Source organism: Phyllostomus discolor, chromosome 13, assembly GCF_004126475.2.
Source record: "Phyllostomus discolor isolate MPI-MPIP mPhyDis1 chromosome 13, mPhyDis1.pri.v3, whole genome shotgun sequence".
NCBI lineage: Eukaryota > Metazoa > Chordata > Mammalia > Chiroptera > Phyllostomidae > Phyllostomus > Phyllostomus discolor.
The window spans coordinates 72968991-72991212 of NC_040915.2; the positions used below are offsets into that span (position 1 = coordinate 72968991).

Sequence of the window (22222 nt, forward strand, 5' to 3'; positions counted from 1 at the left end):
TAAATATAATTGCTTTCTTAGTTTCCCTTTCTTATAGCTTATTATTAGTGTATTAAAATGTCATCAATTTCTGGTATTGATTTTATATTCTGCTACTACACCAAATTCATTTATTAGGTCTAATAGTTTTTTGGTAGAGTCTTTAGGATTTTCTACATATAATATCATGTCATCTGTGAATAATGACAATTTTACTTCCTCCTTTCCAACATGGATGACTTTATTTCTTTGTGTCACATCACTGTGGCTAGGACTACTGGAATTCTGCTGAATATGATTGGTGAAAGTGGTCATCTCCATCTTCCTCCTGATCTTAAGGAGAATGTTTTTAGTTTTTGACCCTAAAGAGAATGATGTTAGCTATAGGTTTCCATATATGACCTTTATTATGTTGAGGTATTATCCCTCTATTCCCACTCTGCTAAGAGTTTTTTAATGTAAATGAGGGCTGGATTTTATCAAATGCTTTTCCTACATCTATTGATATAATCATGTGATTTCTCTTTTTCATTTTGTTTACATGATGTATCACATTTATTGGTTTGCAAATATTGTACCAACATTGCATCCCGAGGATAAATTCCACTTGATCATGATATATGATCTTTTTGATGTATTGCTAGATCAGGTTTGCTAATATTTTGTTGAGGATTTTAGCATCTATGTTTTCATCAGAGATATTGGCCTATAAATTACTTCCTTTGTTGTGTCTTTATCTGGTATTGCAATTAGGATAATACTGGCCACATAAAAAGAGCTTGGAAATCCTCCCTCCTCTTAAATATTTTGAAATGGTTTGAGAAAAATTGGTGTTAGTACTTTTTTGAATGTTTGGTAAAATTCACCTGTGAAGCCATTTGGTCCAGGGCTTTGTGTGCTGGGAATTTTTAAATTACGGCTTTAATTTCATTCATTGTTATCCATCTATTCAGGTTGTTTCCTTCTTCCTGATTCAGTTTTTGGAGACTCTATGTTTCTAGAAATTTATTTATTTCTTCCAGGTTATTCAATTTATTGGCATGTAGTTGTACATGGTAATTTCTTACAATCCCTTGTATTTCTGTACTACTAGTTGTTATTTCACCTGTTTCATTTCTGATTTTATTTATTTGGCTTCTCTCTGTTTTGGTGAGTCTCATTAAAAGTTCATCAATCTTGTTTATATTTTCAAAGAACCATCTCCTGGTTTCTGTACTGGTTTTTAGTTGCTATGTCATTGATTTCTGCTTTGATCTTGATTATTTCCTTTCTCCTACTTGCTCTGGGCTCTATTTGTTGTTGTTATTCTACTTATTATTTTTTATGTGTAGTATTTTTTGAGATTTTTCTTGCTTCTTTAGGTAGGCCTGTATTGCTATAAACTTTCCTCTCAGGACTGCTTTTGCTGTGTCCTATAGCTTTGGGGTTGTTGTGTGTTCATTTTCAATTGTTTCCAGGTGTTTTTTGATCTCACTAGTGACCCATTTGTTATCCAATAACATGTCATTTGTTTCCAAGTATTTGAGTGTTTTCGAGTATTTTTATTGAGATTGATTTCTCATTCCATCCCATTGTGATCTGAGAAAATGCTTGATATAACTTTAATTGTCTTGATTTTGTTAAGACTTGTTTTGTTACCTAACATGGTCTACTTTTGAGTATGATCTATGTGCATTTGAGGAAAAAGTATATTCTGCTGCTTTGGAATGAAATGTTTTGTAAATATCAAATCAGTTAGATCTAGTGTGTCATTTAATATCACTATATTTTTGTTGACTTTTTTTTGTCTGGAGGACTTATCTATTGATGACGGTGAGGTGTTAAAATCCCCTTTTATGACAGCATTGTTGTTAATATCTTCCTTAAAGTCCACCAAGATTTTTTAATATATATTTAGTTGCTCCTTTATTGGGTGCATGTATGTATACAAGGGTTATATCCTCTAGTTGGATCAATCCCTTTAGTTTTATGTAGTGATCCTCTTTGTCTCTTTTCATGACCTGAGTTTCCAAGTCTATTTTGTCAGATATAGTTATTGCTACCACAGCTTTTTTTTTTCATTTCCATCTCCATGGAATATTTTTCTTCATCCCTTTAATCTCATCTGGTGGAAATCTCTTGCTGTGAGATAGGTCTCTTGTAGTCAGAATATATATGGACCATGTTTTTTTGATCCATTCAGCTATTCTATGTCTTTTGTTTGGCATATTTAATCCATTTACATTTAAGATTATAAATAGCTCCTTGTTTATTGCCATTTTTTATTATACTTGTGTTTTTCTCTCTCTATTTCTTTTTTTTTAAAGGAGGCCCTTTAACATTTCTTGCAGTGCTGATTTGGTGGTAATGAGGTCTTTTAGACTTTCTTTGTCTGGCTAGTTCTTTATTTGGCCTTCAATTTTAAATGATAGTCTTGCTGCATAGAGTTATCTATATTGCATCTTCTTAAGTTTCATCATGTTGACTATTACCTGCCAGTCCCCTCTGGCCTGTAGTGTTTGTGTTGAGAAATCAACTGAAATCCCTTGTGTGTAACTGTCTCTCTCTTGCTGCCTTTAAAATTCTCTCTTTGTCTGTAAACTTTGCCATTTTAATTGTGTTGTGTCTTAGTGTGGGTTTTTTGGGGGGTTTATCTTGATTAGGACTCTGTGCTTCCTGAACTTGGTGACATTTTCCTTCACCAGGTTAGGGAAGTTTTCTGTTGTTATTTCTTCGCATATTTGTCTGTCCTTTGCTCACACTCATCTCCTTCTGGCTCTCCTACGACTTGGATGTTGTTATGCTTGATGTTGTCCCAAAGGCTACTTAGACTTTCACCATTTCTCTTAAGTCTCCTTTTCATATTCTCTTTGGGTGGATATTGTTATCCACCCTATTGATTTCTTCAAGAATATTCTCAATTTCAGATATTGTAATCTTCCTTTCTGGCTGGTTCTTATTTATGGCTTCTATGCCCCTTTTAGTGCTTACTATCTCTTTATTTAAGCTCTCACTGAGATCACCCATTTTCCCCCTAAGGTATTTGACCATCTTTATAACCATTATTTTAAACTCTCCACTGGTATTTGGCATGCTCACATTTCAGCTATATCTTTTAATTATTTTTGTGGGAATTTCTGTTGTTCCTTTGCTTGGGACATTTTTCTTTGTTGCCCATCTTATCTCCATGTGTTCAGTAAATGTGTTATGTTTCCTGCCCCTGCTTTGATGGTTTTAAGATAAAGGTGTCTTGCTGGGGTCAGTTGCACAGTGCTTTAGAACACCCAAGCTCCATGGTCCAGGAATGTTTCTTCTGGGTTCTATGTCCCCTGTGTTGTAGTCGAGTCTGAAATGCTGTTGGCTCTTTTGTGGGTAGAGTTACCCCTTCAGGCTAGGAGACTGTAAGGGAAACCCTAGACCTCCATGTGTGAGATGCTGTGCAGGGCCTGCCCCTGGATGTGGCGTTGATCCCAGAAGGGTCTGGAGCCTGCAGGAATCCCCACTTGGGTGTACTGATTGTGTAAGGTAATTGGTTTGCACTTGAGTGTGAGTTGAAACCTACCACTAGTTTTGTTTGTACTGGGTCCACTTAGGTAGGTTCAGATACAGGTCACTGTCAGATGTTGTGTGTCACTGGCCTACGCTAGCTACCTCTCTGTACCTACCAGGCTGCTCACTGTTTGTGTCTGTGTGTGTACTGGACCTGCATGTGCATGTGAGGAATTAGTCTGTGTAAAAGAATCAGCTTCTTCCTGCTTGGAGCCGGTGGCAGCTCTGTATAAGAACTGAGGCTCCCTGAGGTTTGCCTCTACCTTTCAGCCACTGCCCCTGAGGTTACCTCGTCTTCCTACTGAGCCTGTTGATGAGGGACTGTAGGATAAACCCAGGCCTACTGAGATAGAACTAGCAGGTTTCCCACTTGGTTGGCCACACAGTCTATAGGGCAGTTAGTGAGGGGAGAGTATCCCCTGCTCAAAGCCAACCTCTTTGGTCTCTGCTGGAGACTCCAGCACTTACTTCCTCAGGTGGGCTCACTGCTGATTCAGGATGAGTACATTCAGCTTTTCTCTTTGCAGGAGTGAGCTCAGCAGCTCTGGACTTCAGGGGATATGTCAAAAGAGTCTCCAGTTGGGATTGGATCCAACCAGTCTGCAGGTGGGGACTAAGCTCTCTCTCTCTCATTCCAAGACCTCAGTCCTGGAGGCTAAGCACTCTGTCCAGTTCCTTGGCAATATCCTCCAATGACCTTACACTTTGTGCCTGATCTGAGCTACTCTTCTCCCCTCCCCCACAAGAAATGCACCCAGCAGGGGAGTCTGAGCTCTGGCAGGGCTGATCTGCAGTGTATCCCCCTTGGGGGTGGTGCCTGCAAATCTGTAGGAGAGGGGCTGGCACTCCTTTCCCTTCCCAGAGTAGTGTGGGTTGAGACTCGGGTTGCCTTCCTGCAAAATATCCAAGCAGCCCCACCCTTTTCTGTCTAGTTCCCAGGCAGCAGACTTTTCAGAAGACACAGTTGGAAACTCTCTGCTTCATACAGCATCTGGTTTGTTTCCTGAACTGAGCTGGGTGGGACCCCAAACCCCTCGTTGTGCAATTTTCCAATCTTGCCGTGCAGCTCGTCTCAGTGGGAAAGGACCCACAGACCCAGAATCACTTGGCATGGCTGCAAAAAGAAGTGAAAAAAAATCCCAGGTTTGCTAGGTTCCTCTCTGCGGCAACCATGGCAGGAGTGGCTCACGGTGGGGTGGGTGGAGAGTCCTACTCATAGGCTCCAGAGAAGGGAAACTGGTCCTCTTTACCAAGCCATTCAGTCAGTTCTCTCTTTGGGTCTCCATCTTGCACCTCCCAAGAAACCAGAATGCCCCTTTAGGATGCTGCTGTCTGCCTCCCCCAGAGGCCCCATCATAGCAGCAGGTCTCTCTCACCATCTGAGCTGACACAGTGAACTCTCCAGGCTGGCACTGAAGCAGCAGGAGTACTTCACACTGAATGTGTGCTCCCCGATTCTCACAGGTGTGGGGAACTACACTGTTTCTTACTGCCACAGACCCCACAGTTTTCTTTTCCCGTCTGTGTTCCTGTGGGTTGGGGATCACTGGGTATGATTATGGCCTCACAGTCTTAAGGAGAGGGAGCTCCACAGCTGTGATATCTATGCTTTCTATCTGGTCTCTCAGCTGGCACAGTGGCTACATATGGATCCTTTCCCATCCACATTTCAGTCCCTCCTATCCAGCTCTATCCAGTACCCATGCCACACAACTGAGTCACTGTCTGGGTCTCCACATAAAACCTCCCCATAAAACAAACTGCTTTTCAAAATCACTGCTGGCTGCAGTCTATAGGTGTCTCTGACAGACCCGGGCACAGCAGCCTGGTCTCTTCAGCAGTCTGAGCCCCTACTCTGAGCTCTCCAGGTTGACACTGCATCAGTGGAAGCCTGTATGCTGCAAGCATGCGACCTGAGTCTCACGGGCTCAGTGGATCCCCACCAATTTGCCCCAATGACATCAAACAATCTCCTCCTCCCATCAATGTTGACTGAGTTGAGGACCCTTGCAGGGAACTAAGGGCTCCTAGTGGGGAAGGAGCTCCAGAGCTGCTATTTCAAACAGATCTTTCAGCTGCAACAGCAGCCATGCTTGGGGTCTTTGCCCTTCCACTTATAAACCCCTCTTTCCAGTTTTATGAAGCATCTCTGTATTCCTTGGCTTTAAACCTTCATGTTAGCAAAGTTTCAGTTGATTGTGCAGGGTGATTGTTAGACATTGAGCTACAAATCCAGGTTGGGAGCCCAAGCTAGTGGACTCAGCTGCCACTGACTCTGCAGCCATCCTCTCAATGGAACTTTCAGGGTGTCGTGAACATATCCTGTCTGATTTTTTTTTTCTCAGATATTCCCTGGCTAGGCTCCTTTCCTTTATGGTCACCATTTTGGCTCCCACTGCATATGTGCTTAGGAAAAGAAATTCTCCCTTACTGTTTTCTCCATCCCTTCATTAATCCGGTGAACTGCTCTTGGTTATCTCCCTTGCCCCATGGCTGCAAAGTGATCTTTCCTGCCTAGTTGACTAGGCAGGATGTTCATTGACAAGAGTGATGCTGGTTACTCTTGGGGGTGACTGTGAAACTGCTGTTTCCTGACTTCATCAGGCTTTTCCAGGGTCTGGCTCCCTTCTCTTTCATTAATAACTGTCTACTGTAATAGAACTACACACACACTCACACACACATAACATTACATTTAGATATATTATATAAATGAAAACTACATAAATTAGATTTAACAAGCACATTGTCTTTTATAGACATAGGAAATGAAATTGCACAGATCTGACTTGTCCTTGCCAAGAGTTTGCCTTACATCAGAGACAATGGGCACAGTTCCGTCAATAACCAACGTGTCAGTGTTTTTCCATCACATCTGTCAGATTTATTTATCCTCCTCCCATTGAGTGGACCAAGAAAGAAAGCAAAAAACAGGGATGGAAAGTGCTGACTCCTAAACTGCTCCCTCTTAGCGAGTGAAACAAATTTTGTTTTTGGTAGAAATGGCTAATTGCCTGCCTTAGCCACTTCCACCTTCTGAATTAGTAAGCAAATTCTTGTTTTTTACCAGGTTGCAGTGTTAAAAAGTTGAATGCTAAGTTTCCCATTCTGCTTTGTAAGCAGAGGTGGCTAATGAAATGCAGTGGAAGTCCCACATTGAATAAGTACCCCTTGCCTTCTTTCACCTTTTTGTCTTCCTGCTGCTTGGAATGTGAACAAAACCACAGGGACTCTGTCAGCCATATGGAAACCATGATGCATTTATGAAAATAAAGTCACTACCAAGCAAAGGAAGGCTGAGTCCTCCATGACTTCCATCCTCATATCAGCCCTGACCTCTACCTCAAGATGTCTTTCATGATGGAGAAAAATGAACCCTCATGTGTTTAAGCCATTTCAGTTAAACTTATGTTGTTAGCAGCTAAACAATTAGTAAATGATGGGTTTCGTTTATAGAAGTGTGAGGGCAGAGAAGGTGACATGTTTTTTTCACAGTGTATAAGAAGGCACCCTTCCCAAGCTGCAGCTGAAAATTCTTGAACTCTCACTCTGCTATGTGGTGCCTATCACTTATCTCTGTACTCTCCTACCTGTTTAGAATATAGGAGAATGTAGAGTTTTTCAAGAATAGTTTATTCTTTTTTATACCCCAAAACTGCACCAACAAATTGATACATAATTCTATTTGGACATCAATGTTGACAATACTTTTATAACTCTAAGTTACCACTGATTATGGACTATAATTATAAAGACAAGAGTTATGAGTTTAGGAGTCACTGTCAAATACACAGTTGATGAAGCCATGGGAGCTAACGAGATGCCTCAGATAGAGTCAAGAAAAGTAGATCAAGGACCAAACCTGAAGGAATCCCAACTTTAAGTATGCTTCCTAAGAAAAAAAAATCCTTTATTGAACATCAAAATGTCATGATGTCATGAAGCAACAGAATGGTGGTATTGTGGCAGAGAGATTCACTTCAGGACATCTGACAGAATATCAAATCATGTCTCTCAGCTACTGTAAAGCAGCAATCCCAAAACCTGTTCCTATTTGTTGACCCCTGAGAACCAGCAATTCCTCAACACCAACCTAAAATGATATGCAGTGTGACTTGTCCTTGGTTTGTGAGAGAGATGAAGGTTTTTGGAGTTTATAAAATGTTGTCTTTTCTGTCAGAGCAATAAATGGCTTTTATTGGGCTGTTGCAAGAGCCAGACAAGGTACCATGAGTTTTTATCATTCCTGATCTTCAGTGACAAAAGGATCTTCCCAAAAGATCCAAGCCAGTATTTCATCAAGTCAGATTTATGCGTTCACCTCTATCACCCCAATACCAACATGGAACGAATATAAGGGAAGTTTCCTGAGCTTTAATGCATTTGCTTCATCATATTTCCTTTCTACTTGTATGCTTATTGTTCTGATTTATTCTTATTTCTTACTCATGTATACTGATAGCAGTTGTTTTTTTTCTTTATCTATATCAAAAATATCTACTCTTATCCTTCCTCACTCTTGCTCACTCCTCATATCCCAAGATCCCCATGTGCCTAGACACAGTTCCTGGAGGGCTGACGGAACCTAGATACTAACTAGCAGTGGTTCAGTATGGCATTAACACAATTCCAATAAGTCAATATATTGAAGGCACCTCACCTACTTCCCAAGTGTGTAATAAATGCTCCGTGAATGTTAAACATCATTATCATAATCTAGGCATAATCCAAGTATTAGACTTTTCCACCTTCTTCACAGACCTTCTCTTAGCATATTTGGAGAATATGAGGTTTGTCTCTTATCTCCTCCTTAGTCAGTTCCATGATGCAAGTGCCTCTCTGGCTGCTTTCTGCCCCATCTATGTTTGCCTTGCTTCTGACCATGACTGGAAACCTACCTTTCTTCTCAGTGTGATATTGCTCCTTCCGTGTGCATGTCAGCAGAGCAGTAAATGTGAGAAAGCCCTTACTTCTCTTTGCTGCCTTGTTTCTTGTACCAAGATACACTTTGAACCTATGCAATTTTAAGGAAGAATTGGAGAAATATAAGCAAAGCAAAATATAGATTCAGAACTTTATATGATTCTCCCCATGTCCAAAAATATCAAATACTTAAGACAGAAGTTCTCCTCAAGGACACCCCAATTACAGCCTCTGCTCAGTGAGCCTTTGCCCAATTCTTCTGACCACACCATGGGTGTGCATCTTTACCTCTCTACAAGGTGAGTCTAACCCTAAGTTCCCCACCCTGCCTGTGCTCAGGGCAGTTTATGAGCATGTATTCTTCAAAATCAGAGCTATTCAATGAGACTGGCAGCATTTTCAGCAGAGCAGTTCAGGGTGGTCTTTGTTACTTGACATCTGGAGTCCTTCCAAGTCTCCCTCCCTCTCTCTGTACTGCATGGGGAGTGTAATATGACTCCTCTTTCTTCTTGATTCTTTAATAGTTAACTGTAACATACACATAAATACACACCAAACATATTCTTAGAGACAGTAAAGTCTAAATTTACTTTAAAGAATAGAAGAATTTTCCTAAATGCCCCATGACGTAGAGTGTTTCCAGGGCAGGGTAGAAGTAGCAGTTAACACAATCATGTGTATTCATAGAATTTCTCCTTTGTTTTTCTTTTGTTTTCAGCCCTAGCATCCAAAGCCCAAGAATTTGGTCCAATTACAAGATCACCTACCCAAGGTTACTATACCAACTCCTAAACATTCTAAAACTTGAAAATGAAATATTTTAGGTTTGATTTATCTTTACATGTCAAACCATATAAGAAACTCCTGGTGTAAGGCCTTCTCCTGTATGTACATATATGTATATGAAAGATATGCTTTATGATCTTCCTAGCCAAGCAATCTTTCTAGGAACTTAGACTATTTCACCTATGGCCCAAGGTACCTACATTTGCTCTGTGATAAGGCTGCACCCATAACTGAAGAAACAATAAATTCACTCTCCTGGGTCCTCATACCACTACCTGCTCCATCTCCCAGCCAAAAATGTTGCTTGAACAAAACCATTTAGCCTAACAAGGAAGGGATGGAAAGCATGGGACTTCATTAGATTCATCTGTTGGGCCTAGTATAGAGTCCAGTAAACAATGGGCTCTTAATAGGTGCTAAATTGCATGCAATGAACCAATTTAAATTGCACAAAATAGCATAATTCTCAAAAACACTATAAGCAAGTGACTTTCAATTTTATTTTAAAGTGAAAGATACTTGAGAAAGAAAACTGAAATTCCCTTACATGTAGACAAAAAGATACTTGAGCACAATGCCTTCCCGTAACTGACTGATACAAACAGCACCACTGGAAAAGCACTCTTTCCAGTGTTTTCCCTGGGGCAAACTGAACATCCTTGTTCCTCAGCTGTAGGTTAAAGGGTTAAGCATGGGAACCACTCTGATGTAGAAGATTGAGGCACATTCATCCTGGTCCACAGTTCTTGGAAAAGGAGTAGCTAAATAGGTGAATGCCCTGACCCCCAGAACAGAGCAAGAGGGAGTATATGCAGCCACGTGAGTTAAAGGCTCTGCACCTGACTTTGGCAGAAGGAACATGGAGGATCTGGGAGAGAATCAAAGCATGAGAGATCGAGATACTGATGCTAGATGCTGTGATGACCCCTCCAACAACACCAAAAAGTGCCAGCCTGTTGGCATGGGAGCTGGTGCAGCAGAGCTGCACAAGGGGAGACCTGGACACAAATAATGGTCAATGATGTCAGAACCACAGAGGCTATCCCAGAACCCCTCTGGTGTGGGCCATGACCCTGGCAAACCAGAGCACTCTCAGACCAGACATTAGCAGAGCGCAGACCTGGGGGACATGGTGACTGGGTACAGCAGAGGAGTGCAGAGAGCCACATAGCAATCACAGGCCATTGATACCAGCACATAGCACCCCAGATTGGCATAAAAATAGATGAAAAATAGTTGTCATGCATCGCATATAAGAGATGATATTTTCTGACACAAAACCATTCATCATTTTAAGGGTAAAAACACAAGAATAACCGATCTATACAGACAAGTTAACAAGGAAAAAGTACACTGGAGTGTGAAGGCTAGAATTCAGCCCAATTAAGCCGATCAAGCAAAGAATTAGAAAACCTAGATACTTGCCTAAAATAGGAGGAAGAAGGATGAGGCAAGGAATTGCTGCTGGACAGGGAATGGGCTGGAGCACGCCTTCCTCAGGTCGGCCTTGAGAATGTGTAGTGTGGGTTCTCAGCTTCATGTGGTATGCAAATGACATCCTAAGAAAATCAGAATTATAAAAAGGAATCACCTGGAAGAGAAACATTTTGAGATGAATGAAAGTAGAAAACCCATATCAGTAGTGCCACATTCAAATAATTCTAAAATGAGTTACTCAGGTAGAAGGGAAAGAATTCCAGAGGGAAGCTTAGACCTCTAGGAGGAAAGAGGGTAAATATGAGGATATTTCTGCATAGAATGGTAAAAGTATTTTTTGATATATATCAAGAAAAGAGGTAAATAGAATTAAAGTGATCTGTTTCTTAGAAACTTAGACATTTATCACAAGCTAGGGAATACATTATGAAACTCTAACTTGAGAACTCTTCTTACAATACCTGGACAGTTAAAGCTGAAGAAACCCATGCAGCGCAGAGCACTTGCCCTCCACCCTGGTATTACCCTGGGGTCACAGCAGTCTCTGATATCTGATACTCTTTTTGGAGGCACTGGTTCTTTATGTTCAATTTTCAATTTTCAGTATCCAAACAGTTGCACTATTGGTTTCTCTTCCTCCCTATCAGCCTGTAAGAGACCACACCAAAGGACAGCACAGTTGAAGCCAATAAGCTGCAGGATGTGCACCTAACCAACCTCATAGAAACTTCACCAGGAAAGGGGGCTATTGGTTAGGAAAGGAAACTTCTAAAGGTCAGAGCACTGCCAGCCTGAAGACTGTAGAGCACTCTCACAGCTGGGGTGGGTGGGGGTGGGGATGACAGTGTGCCCAGCAGGGACACACAGCAGGGGAGAGGAAAGGTAGGCCCGAAGGACCCAAGCATGCTAAATAAAGGTGACGGACACAGCCTGGGAGAAAACAGAATCCAAGAAATTGGTGCAGATGACCTGTGAATATTCCGTGTTGTAGGAGAAATAATTGAGAATTAAACAAAATGAAAGTTGAATTACAGATGGTGGAAACAAACGAACGCACCCGAACGTGATGACAGTGATCGTGCAGAGTGGCTGAAAGCTTCCTTGGGATTCTTGTGGCAAGTTGTTCAGAACACCATTTTCAGAATGAGACTGAACTGGAATCTTATTCTGACAATATCTGTAAGATGCTTGGAAAAGTACACGTGGGTTATGTGGAGATGCTCCGTCAGGGTAAACTAGTGTTTATTCTCATAGTTTGTGGATGGTAACCTTACTTGCATCTGCAGAGCTAGAAGCTTGGAAGATGAACATTCATTCAACAAATGTAAGTGCCTATATTGTATCCTCTCAAGAGGAAACTTTCAGCCTCTGAGCAGTAAGGCTCTCTGAAAAACCAGTTTAGGAGAGACAGGAAGCAAAAGAATTTGAGAGGAAGGTCTTATCTTTAGACAGCTACAGGGCTAGAGTGGCAAAAATGAGATAAAATCCTTCTGTCAAATGCAAAGCTCCAGATTAATCTTGCTCTCCTGAGGAAAGAAAGTAAATGTTGAAATCCTGGAGAAGGCGCATTATTAGTTTTGTTTATTCTCAGTCTTGGGTTCCTCCCAGTGCAGTTCACTCTCCCCACAGCTGTGGCCGACTTACGATCCTTGCCATTTCTTGCCTCCATTATTGCAATATTTGTAGCTGCCTGTTTTTCTGAAATCGAATCCATCCTCCAGCCTAAGAGAAAGGAGTGGGAAGTTAACAACATAGATTGTTGTCTATTACTTTCCAGGTACTTTCATAGCTATCATTAACTAAATTTTAAAAAATAGTTTAATTTAGGTAGTATGTGCATTCCTAATTTGCACATGAAAATAATTTTAGTTGGTGTTTGCTATGGTCTGATGATGGTGATCCCCAAAATTCAGATGTTGGAAATATAACCCCCAAAATTATAATATTAGGAAGTGGAGCCTTTGAGAGGAAATTTGATCATAAGGGAAGAGCCCTTATATTGGAATTAGTGTCCTTATAAAAGAATCCCCAAGGATCTAGCTCACTCCTTATGCCATGGGAGGTTCCAATGAGGAGACAGCCATCACTGAGGAAGTGGGTCCTTACCAGACTCCAAATCTTCCAGCACCTTGATCTTGGACCTCCCGGCCTCTAGACTATGAGACATACGTTTCTGTTATTTACAAGTACCCCAGGTTATGGCATTCTGTTACAGCAGCCTGAACAAACCAAGGCAGCATTCTGCCAAGAGGAGACTTGGAGGCCAGGGTCCAAGTACAAGCAGTTTATCTGAGAATGCTGTCCTGGGAGTAGAGAGTCAGCCAAGATGAGTACACTATCAAACCAGCTACCACCTTAATCTGTGGGAATCACTGGGAAACATTATAAAATATGTGCTTCACAGATGTTATACTAGGTGAAATAAGCCAGCCAGAGACAGACAAGGACCATATTATGATTTCACTTATATGTGGAATCTAAAGAACAAAATAAACTAACAAACAAAATAGAAACAGACTCATAGATACAGAGAACAGACTGACAGCCATCAGAGGGGAGGGGGGTTTGGGGAGTGGGTAAAAATGTGAAGGAGTTAAGCAAAGAAAAAAACCCTCATAAACACAGACAACAGTCTGGATATGTTACTTTTGGCTGGGAGTTTCTCTCTCTCAGTAGTTTGAACATTTGGTTCCACTTTCTTGTAGCTTTTAGGGTTTCTGCTGAGAAGTCTGGTGATAATCTAGTGGGTTTTCCCTTGCCGGTTACTGTTGTCTTTTCCTTGGCTGCCTTGAGAATTCTCTCTCTGCCAATTAGTTTGGGCAGTTTTAATACCATATGCTTTGGAGAGGCCTTTTGGCATTGAGGTAGTAGATGTTCTGTCTGCTTCTTTGGTTCAAGGACCTTGTTCTCTCCGTGGATTTGGGAAGCCTTTGTCCACTATTGAATAGGCCCTCAGCTTCCTTGTCCCTCTCTTATTCTGGGGTGCCTGTCGCTCCTGCATTGCTCTTTTTGAGGAACCCTGGTAGCAGTTCTCCAGAGCTCTTTTATTCTATTTTTCACATGTAAGTCTTGCTCTTCTTCCTTCTGCGTCATTTCTAGATTCCTGTCTTTGATATCGCTCATCCTTCCCTCCATCCGGTCAGCTCACTAGTTCATTCTTTATCTTTTTTTATTGAGTTCTTTGTCTCCACAATTTCTACTTGGCTTTTTAAAGTTTCAATCTCTTTGGTAAAGTACTTGTTTTGTTTGTTGGTTTTGTTTCTATTTATTAAACTGCTTATCTGTGTTTTCTTGCATCTAGTTGAACATATTAAGAACTGCAATCTTGAATTCTCCGTCATTTAAGTCACACATTTCCATGTATTTGAATTTGTTTTCTGGAGATTTTTAATTTTCTTCCTGAGCTGGCTTGTTACTTTGGTGATTCCTGGTATTTGACAGATTCCTTCTCCAGTTAGGCATCTAGGCACCAGTGACACTTCATAAGAAGTCTTTCTATTGTTTTCCTGTAGGTGGCGCTGAATCACAACCTTTTTTTTTTTTTTTTTTTAATTGCTCTTGCACTGCTTTGGCTCTTCGGATCTTTGCACCGCAGGGGAAAAGGCCTTCGTTCCCTGGGAAGGTGGGCGTGTCCTCCGTGTTCAGGCTGCCGGGGCTTCAGAGGACCACCTTCATGGGAAAATGTTATGGGAGATGGGGTTCCAAATCCGTGACGGCCCAATACTGCCCCCTGCTACCAGACGCTGCTGCGATGATGATCGAGCGTGGGGGGAGCTGGGGGCAGCTGGCCGCTGCCTATGTTCCTTTGTCTTCCCCGTGATGGTGACTGGCAGACCTCTGTGGCCTCTCCTGTGTCTCTCCACTTCGCCCTAGGATCAGTCGCGGGGTGCGCCTATCACTTATGGGGAAAAAAGTGTTCCTGTAGTATTTGTTTTCGGGTCTGCAGATAACACGTTCTGCAGATGAAGGGCTCCGATGTGTTAAGGGAAACCCCTGCCCTTCTCCAGGTTGGGGGCCTCCCTTCCTCCCAGGCCTCTAGGGTGGTGTTGATTCCTTGCCTCTTCTAGCTTTTTATGGTGGCTGCCCTGGCCCTCCTGGGTGTGTGGCCTCGGTCTTCCCACAACCCGCCTCTTCCATGTGTCTGTCTTCTGTGTTTAGTTTCCCTTCTACTTTCTTAAGGATGTATATGATTGCATGTAGGGCTCAGGCAGATAACTAAAGATAATCTCTTCCCCTCAGGAATCATAATTAATTCTGTTTGTCATATAAGGCAATAATCACTCTTTTGCAGAGAAGGCCACGTTTACAGATTCCAGGGATTAGGAATGAATGTGTCTTTGAGGCCACCCTTCATCCTGCTCCAGAGCCATGGGCATGTCATCAGGACAGACATGTGCTCAGATTGCTTTAGAAGAGGAAATGTGCATTCGGTAAGTGCATGTGTTTGTTCCACAAAAAGTTCTATTTTGTATTTACTTTCTCTGTTGGGTGAGACTTCCTAGTTCTGTTTCATGAGGCTACTAGAAACAATGAAGCATTTCCAAACAATGTCCTACAAGTAAAAATACTTTGCCTAGTGTTTACCTGACAACACAATCACAGCCTGTCTACTGGCATCCGTTCTAGATTTAGCAAGATCCCCACTCATTCCTGAGCCTTGGACCAGCGTGGCCTCCTATTGTCTATAAAGCCTAGAACTAGACACAAACCTTTTTATTTTTTCATTTTGAGATCTAAGTAATGAGAAATTAAGAAATTCAGTAGCTCAGAGTAGTTATAAATGCTGATAGGGGTTGAAACAAAGGTGTTGTGCTAGCTCTTGGACTATGGGTTGATGATGCAACGTCTCTCCCTGGTGGCTTGGATGAAGGAAGATAGCCCTGGAGTTGAGGGAAATCCTGGAAAGAGAATGCCAGGGCTGAGTCTTCAGTGATGTTAATAACAAAACCACAGCTAATATTTACCACATGCTTACTAGGCACTGTGCTGAGTATTTAAATATGTTTTCTCATTTCATCGTCACAATAGCCTCCTGAGGAAGCTTTAATTAATGCTATTTTCAGTGGAAGAAACTGAGTCTTAGTAATAATAAATAACTTGTCCAAGTTAACAATGATAGTATGTGGCCAAACTGGGATTCAAATCCAGAATTAAATGTAGCCCATGTGCATGCTCTATTCTGAGTGTAGGCCTTTCAGCCAGAGAGAGCCACAAAGTATAAGCCTGGAGGCAGCAAATAGTAAAATTAGGAAGTGTTTGCTGATTATTTCCTGTGCCAGAAACTCTTCTATTTGCTTTATGTGAAGCAAAAACTTCAGCTCATTCTCACTTGAGCCCTCTGTCTTCCCACAACTACAGGGAGGGAAACCTGCTGCTGCACAGAGGCAGGAGTCCCACCTTCCAGGGGGGTGTCTCTGAGGTCAGATGGCCCCCTTTTATTCCCTGAACCTGTCACAAGGCAGCTTGGTGTGATACGTTGGTTGGAAGACCAGGACTTGCAGCTGATGCCCTGGCTTGGATTCCGGGTTTACCGTAATCTCATTGTATCACCTTCATCTGGAAAGTGGGGACAATAGCATCACCCACCTCATAGGGCAGATGCTCAGGGGAGTGCTTGGCATATAGTAAGAGTAAACTGAGTATTGGCTATTAATTTAACCTCTGCTGTAATGTAAGGCAGTTTTTACTCTCCCTGGCCTTAACTTCCATCATCTGTATCATGGAAACACCAGCAGAGAATCTCTCAGGACTGTCATGAGAATTAAGAGGAGCAAGAACATAATGTCTGGCACATGTGAACATGTTTCTTTCTCTCATGTCACCTGTGAACATTCTGAACTCGAGCACACCTGCCCATTTCCCCTGTGCACCCACATCAGTGAGGACTTCCTTCGGCGCATCTGAATCTGTCACGTCCTTGTCAGGGATGTTTTCTCCTGACCCTTCTCTAGCAATTAGAGCATAGCTGGTCTTGCCACACTCTGGTGCTGATCTTCCAGTGTGAGAGACAACTTCCAACGTTAAAAGCATCTGTTCGAGTTTCACTTCAGTGATCTGCCTCAGCCATATTTTAAACACAGTTGTGGGTGGAGCCTATCCTTCCAAGTGTACCTGCCCCAGTCTCTGGGGATGCCTCATCTCCTATTTACAAGCATCTGTGCCCTCAGCCATGGTCCCTGTGCCCTGGAAGGTACTCATTCTTGAGCGGGAGCTCTGACCTCGAAGGGTTCCCTATGGCTGCAGTGGAGCAGAAGGGCCATGGTCTCCTGGACTGTTGGGTTGACACAGATACTGGCCAGCAGTATCCGAGGCACTGTGGATGGATGAGACACTAGAGAAATTCACACGGACTACCGAGTCCTATGGAGGAAAAGGGATGGCACGGCTACCTTCTCAAGGGGAGGGTGCCTCGGAGTGGCCTAGAAACTCTCTCAAGAGGATAGTGCACTGCACCACTGCCTAAACAGGCTTTTGTTTGTTTTTTTGGGGGGGTAGGAATACAGATACAGCTTATCAATCATTGTCTGGCAGTGAGGATCAAATGATTGATAACATTCAAAGAACTAATAGGGCTCACACTGAGTTGGGGTCTACCACCTAAAAAGGCTACAAAACTTAAGGGAATAAGCTCATTTCCTGCCTGGACCTTTATAATCTAATTAAAAGCATCCTCAGCAAAGCAGTCTTCACAGGATTTTACATATCCTTTCTCAGGCCTAATCACCCCAGGGAAGCCCGCCATTTTCCAGTACAGGGTTGCACTGCCTCTTGTCATTGTTACAGGCTTGAGTCAGGCAGAGGGGACAAGGCAGCCAAGAGATTGGAGACTTCTTGCGGGCAGAATGAGAACTCAGGCTTTGTGAAAGCTGAGGGGTGAAGGGCAATCACCCCTTTTTCCACAGCACCCCAAATCCTTCCTTGAGGGCTTTTTCACATGATCATGCCTGTCCTGGGTGGTTCCCCCCTTGGGGAATCTTACCCATCATTGGCTAACTGATCAAGCAATGAGGGCCAGGCAAGGAGCAGAAGCGGTGTTCCTGCCAGGAAGATAAGCTTTGTCTTCTTAGTGACTTCTGGTTTGGAGGTCTCTCACTCAGACTTAGCCATGGGGGGTTGCAGCTCCTGAAACCAGGCAGGGCAGTTCTCAACACTGAGTGAAGATGCTAGAGACAGGGCCTGGTGAGGGTGTCACACGAGGTGCTTCTGGGATGCCAATCACTGCTCAGTGAAAAACCATATGGCCTTCTGAGAGATTCAGCCTAATAAGTGGTCTCCCCTGTCCAGGACCCCTGTTCTTCCTGTTTTATCCACTGCTCAGGTCAGGCCAATATTAAACACGCCTATGAATGGTGCCAGGGGACCATTTCCTCCATCTCCCTGACTCATCAAGTATAAGCATGAGCTTCTGTTTGGTGGGTTTCAGCTCCATCTTCCTGGTTTGCAGGTGTTCTCTGGTATCTTGTCTAATATTTCCTGCTGCAGTGAAAATTTGCCTATCACAACTGTATTTCTTTAAAAAAATTTTTATTGAATTAATTGAGGTAACATTGGTTAATAAAATTTGTAGGTTTCAAGGGTACAATTCTATAACACATCATCTTTATATTATATTGTGTGTCCACCATTCAAAGTCAAGTCTCTTTCTGTCACTATTTTTCCCCATTTGCCCTCTTTTACCTTCCCCCACACCCATTTCCCTCCTTTTTTTTTAAGATTGTCTTTATTTAATTTTAGAGGGAGAACAAGAGGGAGAGAAACTTCCATGTGTGGTTGCCTCTCATACACCCTCTACTGGGGACCTGGCCTACAACCCAGGCACGTGTCCTGACTGGGAATCAAACTGGTGACTCTTTGTTTTGCAAGCTGGTGCTCAATCAATCCACTGAGCCACACTGACTGGGGCACCTTTCCCTCTCATAATCACCATACTGTTGTCTGTCCATGAGGGTTTTTTTATTTTAATCCCTTCACCTTTATCACCCAGCCTCCCAACCCCCTTCCCCTCTGATAGCTGTCAGTCTGTTTTTTTTTTTTTCATATCAATGAGTCTGTTTCTATCTTGGTTATTTGTTTATTTTGTTCATTAGATTCTACATATAAGTGTCTTTTTCTGACTTGATTACTTCACTTAGCTTCATACTCTCCAGGCCTACCCATGCTGTCACAAAAGGTAAGATTTCCCTCTGTTTTACAACTGAGTCATATTCCATTGTGTAAATGTACCACAGCTTTTCATCCACTCATCTACTGGTGGGCACTTGAGTTGCTTCCAAATCTCTACTATTGTAAATAACACTGCAACACAGGTGTGCATATATTTTTTCAAATTAGTGTTTCTGGTTTCTTCAGATATATCCCTAGAGGTGGAATCACTGGGTCATAAGGCAGTTCCATTTTTGATTTTTTGAGGTATCTGCATACTGCTTTCCACAGTAGCTATACCAGTCTGCATTCCCACCGACAGGGTATAAGTGTTCCCATTTCTCCACTTTCTCACCAGCATTTGTTGTTTGGATATTAACTGCCTTATCAGATGTATCATGGGCAAATATGTTCTTCCATTTAGTGGGTTGTATTTTCATTTTCTTAGTAGTTTCCTTTGCTATGTAAAAATGTTTTAGTTTTTATTTCCCTCTCACCTCTCTTTCTCTCCTTTTTTATCCTTTCTTTCTTCTCTTTTTAAAATCTCCCTCAACTTTTCTCCATGACTCTCTTACATTTTTGCTCTCGAAGAGCAAGAATGTCCCTCACCACATACAGAAAGAGAGTCTTGCTGTATGTCCCTCACCACATACAGAAAGAGTCTTGCTGCCTGTGTTTCTGTTACTGAATTCTACACCTCTGTGTTTAAAGAGAACCTCAGCAAGAAGATCCAAGAATGTTTGAACACTTCAAATTTATCAAGTTAGGAAGAAAAAAGTCAAGAGGTTGTTTCTGTAAAGACCTTTCAAATTTCCCAGGTTGGCAGAATTATTTCTCTGTGAAATGATAACAGATATGTCTGAAAGGCAGAAGGAGAGAGATTTGGATCATTTCCATTAACTCCCAGCAAGCAGCATTCCTGGGGTGGAATGGGCTGTGTCTCTGGTGGTTTTCTGGGTTACCATCACCTTTTTGTTACTTGAAAGTGTTCCATCATTTTAGGAATCAAAAAAGAATGTAAGTGCTAACATACAATCTCCTTGTTACCACTTAAGGATACCCACTGCTATTTGACCCTTCGTGGGGGCCAGCATCCAAGATGACCCCCACAATTCTTCTCTCCTAGTACTTATGCCCTTGTATAGTCCTCGCTCACATTAAACAGGACTCAGATCTGTGGCCAATAAAATACTGCAGAGGACTTAACTTGGCATTTCTCCAGGATTACTCTTTTGGGGAAACCAGCCTCCCTGTCCTGAGGATAGTAAAACAGTCTGTGGAGTGTCCATGGGGAAGGAATACACCCTCCAGCACTGCTTTGTTACCCATGTGAGTGAGTCACTTTGCAACTGGATTCCTCAGCTGCAGTCAGACCCCAAAGGGCCCCTTGCTACATATCAGAGACCAACCCAGAGAGTCTCAGGAAGTTAAATATTCTTATGATTACAAAATCCAATGTCTTTCCCATATACAGGTGTGGATTCTGGAGAGGCAAAACATTTACTCAAGTCTCTCAGTGGCAGAGTGAGGACTAAACAAAAATGTCCTAAATTTTAGTCCAGGACCCTTTCACCATGCCTTTTTAGGTATTTTTCTATAATAAAGAGAGTATTATTAATTCATTTGGCATATACTTATTGAACACCTATTGTGTACCAGGCACTATGGTAGGCACCTGAGTTTTTAAGGACTAGCAAAGCAGAAATAGTCCCTAGATGGGACTTGGGGTCTAGTGGCAGATGTAAACTGCAACTAAGTGAATTAAAATATAATTGCTGACTGTGGAAGTGTTGTGAGAGAGGATGCAGGAAAGCTATTTTGAGTAGGGAGGTCAGGATAACTTCTTTGAGAAGGTGACAGTCATCTGCGTGTTGAATGGTGGGAAGAAGGCATCCAAGAAGAGATGTAATAAAGAATGTTCACATTCTTGGGGGAGGGAAGAGCACGTGTAAAGACTGGAGGCAAGAGAACTGTGGATTATCAGGAAATGGAACAACTACTGCAGCTGAAGAGTGGTGAGCTACATATATGAGAGAGAGAGAAGGATAAGGAGAAGAGGAGTAAATAGAGATTTAGTCAAGGAATTGGCTCACATGTCATGTAATTGTGGGGCTGGTAAGTCCAACATTTGTAGGGCAGGATCATAGGCTGAAAACTTGGCCAAGAACTGATGCTTTTAGTGTTGAAGCAGAACTTTTTTTTTTTTTTTTTATCTCCAGGAAGCTTCAGTTTTTGCTCTTAAGGTCTTTCAACTGACTGGATTAGGCACAACCACATTATCAAGGGTAATCTTCTTAAAGTCAAATGATTATAGACGTGAATCGCAGCTACAAAAACACCTTCACAGCCATGCCTGTGTTGGTGTTGGTTACTGTAGCCCAGTTAATAAAGCTAACCCTCAAATCCAGTTAAGGAGTTGGGACTTCATTTGAAGGGCAATAAGCTACTTACTTGTATTAAGCAAAAAAGTGATGTGATCTAATAACAGTTTTAAAGACTAGTCTGGTATTTGAGTGGCAGTTAGAGTGGAAGAAGGCAGAACAGTTGGAAGATTTCTGTAAGATCTTTGCATAATATTTAAGGTAGAGATGATTACGGCTTAGAAATATGGAGGAATTTAAGACATGTTTTGGAGGTAAAATTGACAAGATGGTGATAGATTTCAAATAAGGAAAAAGGGAGCATCAAGAATATCTTACACATGTAGGACTCAAGGAACTGGTAGAATAATAATGTCATTTGTGAGAGAACAAAGATTACATGAGAACAGGTTGATGAGAGAAGGTGGGCACCTAGAACAACTTCAGTTTGGGAGTCCAGTGAGCTCCTTAAGAGAAGCTGTCAGGTGGACAGTCCGCTGCTTAGAGGAGAGGTGGACTGAGGGTGTGGGTGTGGGTCTGGGTCTTGTTGATACATGGGTGGTCTGCCTGCCACAGTGGGGCAAGCTTACCTCAGGAGAGAGATGGTGTAAGATGTGGCTGTTGTGGCTGTCCTCCCAGGAATATTTTATGAGGCCCAACCTGTCATTAGAGAACTTTGGGTTCCCTGTGTCCTTCAAACAGGATTTGGATAGTTTGCTGTCCTGCTACTGGTCTCCTCTCTGGAGACCCCACCTGGCTGAGGATAGGGTGACCTAGTCTGACCTTCCAGTTGACAGAAGGACGATGTGACAGAATACACAGCAGACTATGGGTTATCCATACTAATGACCTGTGTCTGGTTCCAACATTATTGTATGTAAAGGGAAAATTATCTCCCAGGGTAGCTTGGCACTTGGGTGTCTTAATCACATTTGTGCATCATGCTACTTTCAGATCAGAGCAAGCTACACTTTTGATTTAAAAATTACTCACTGCCTGATTAATTTGTATAGTGTTGTGGAGCCAGAAAAATCTCATCTCCCGCCTCCTTCAGGTGCAGGACATCT

General features: G+C 42.2%; 1 protein-coding gene across 1 annotated transcript in view; it reads right to left on the reverse strand.

The window, feature by feature from the left end:
* The window catches only part of LOC114510247 (olfactory receptor 8D1-like), a 56007-nt gene extending 39324 nt beyond the window's left edge, over positions 1 to 16683 (reverse strand). Inside the window, 3 exon segments of the mRNA XM_036013662.1 lie at positions 11711 to 11840; positions 12298 to 12375; positions 16503 to 16683. Coding sequence (XP_035869555.1) covers positions 11711 to 11840; positions 12298 to 12375; positions 16503 to 16683 — 389 coding nt within the window.
* Between the last annotated feature and the right edge of the window lie 5539 nt (positions 16684 to 22222).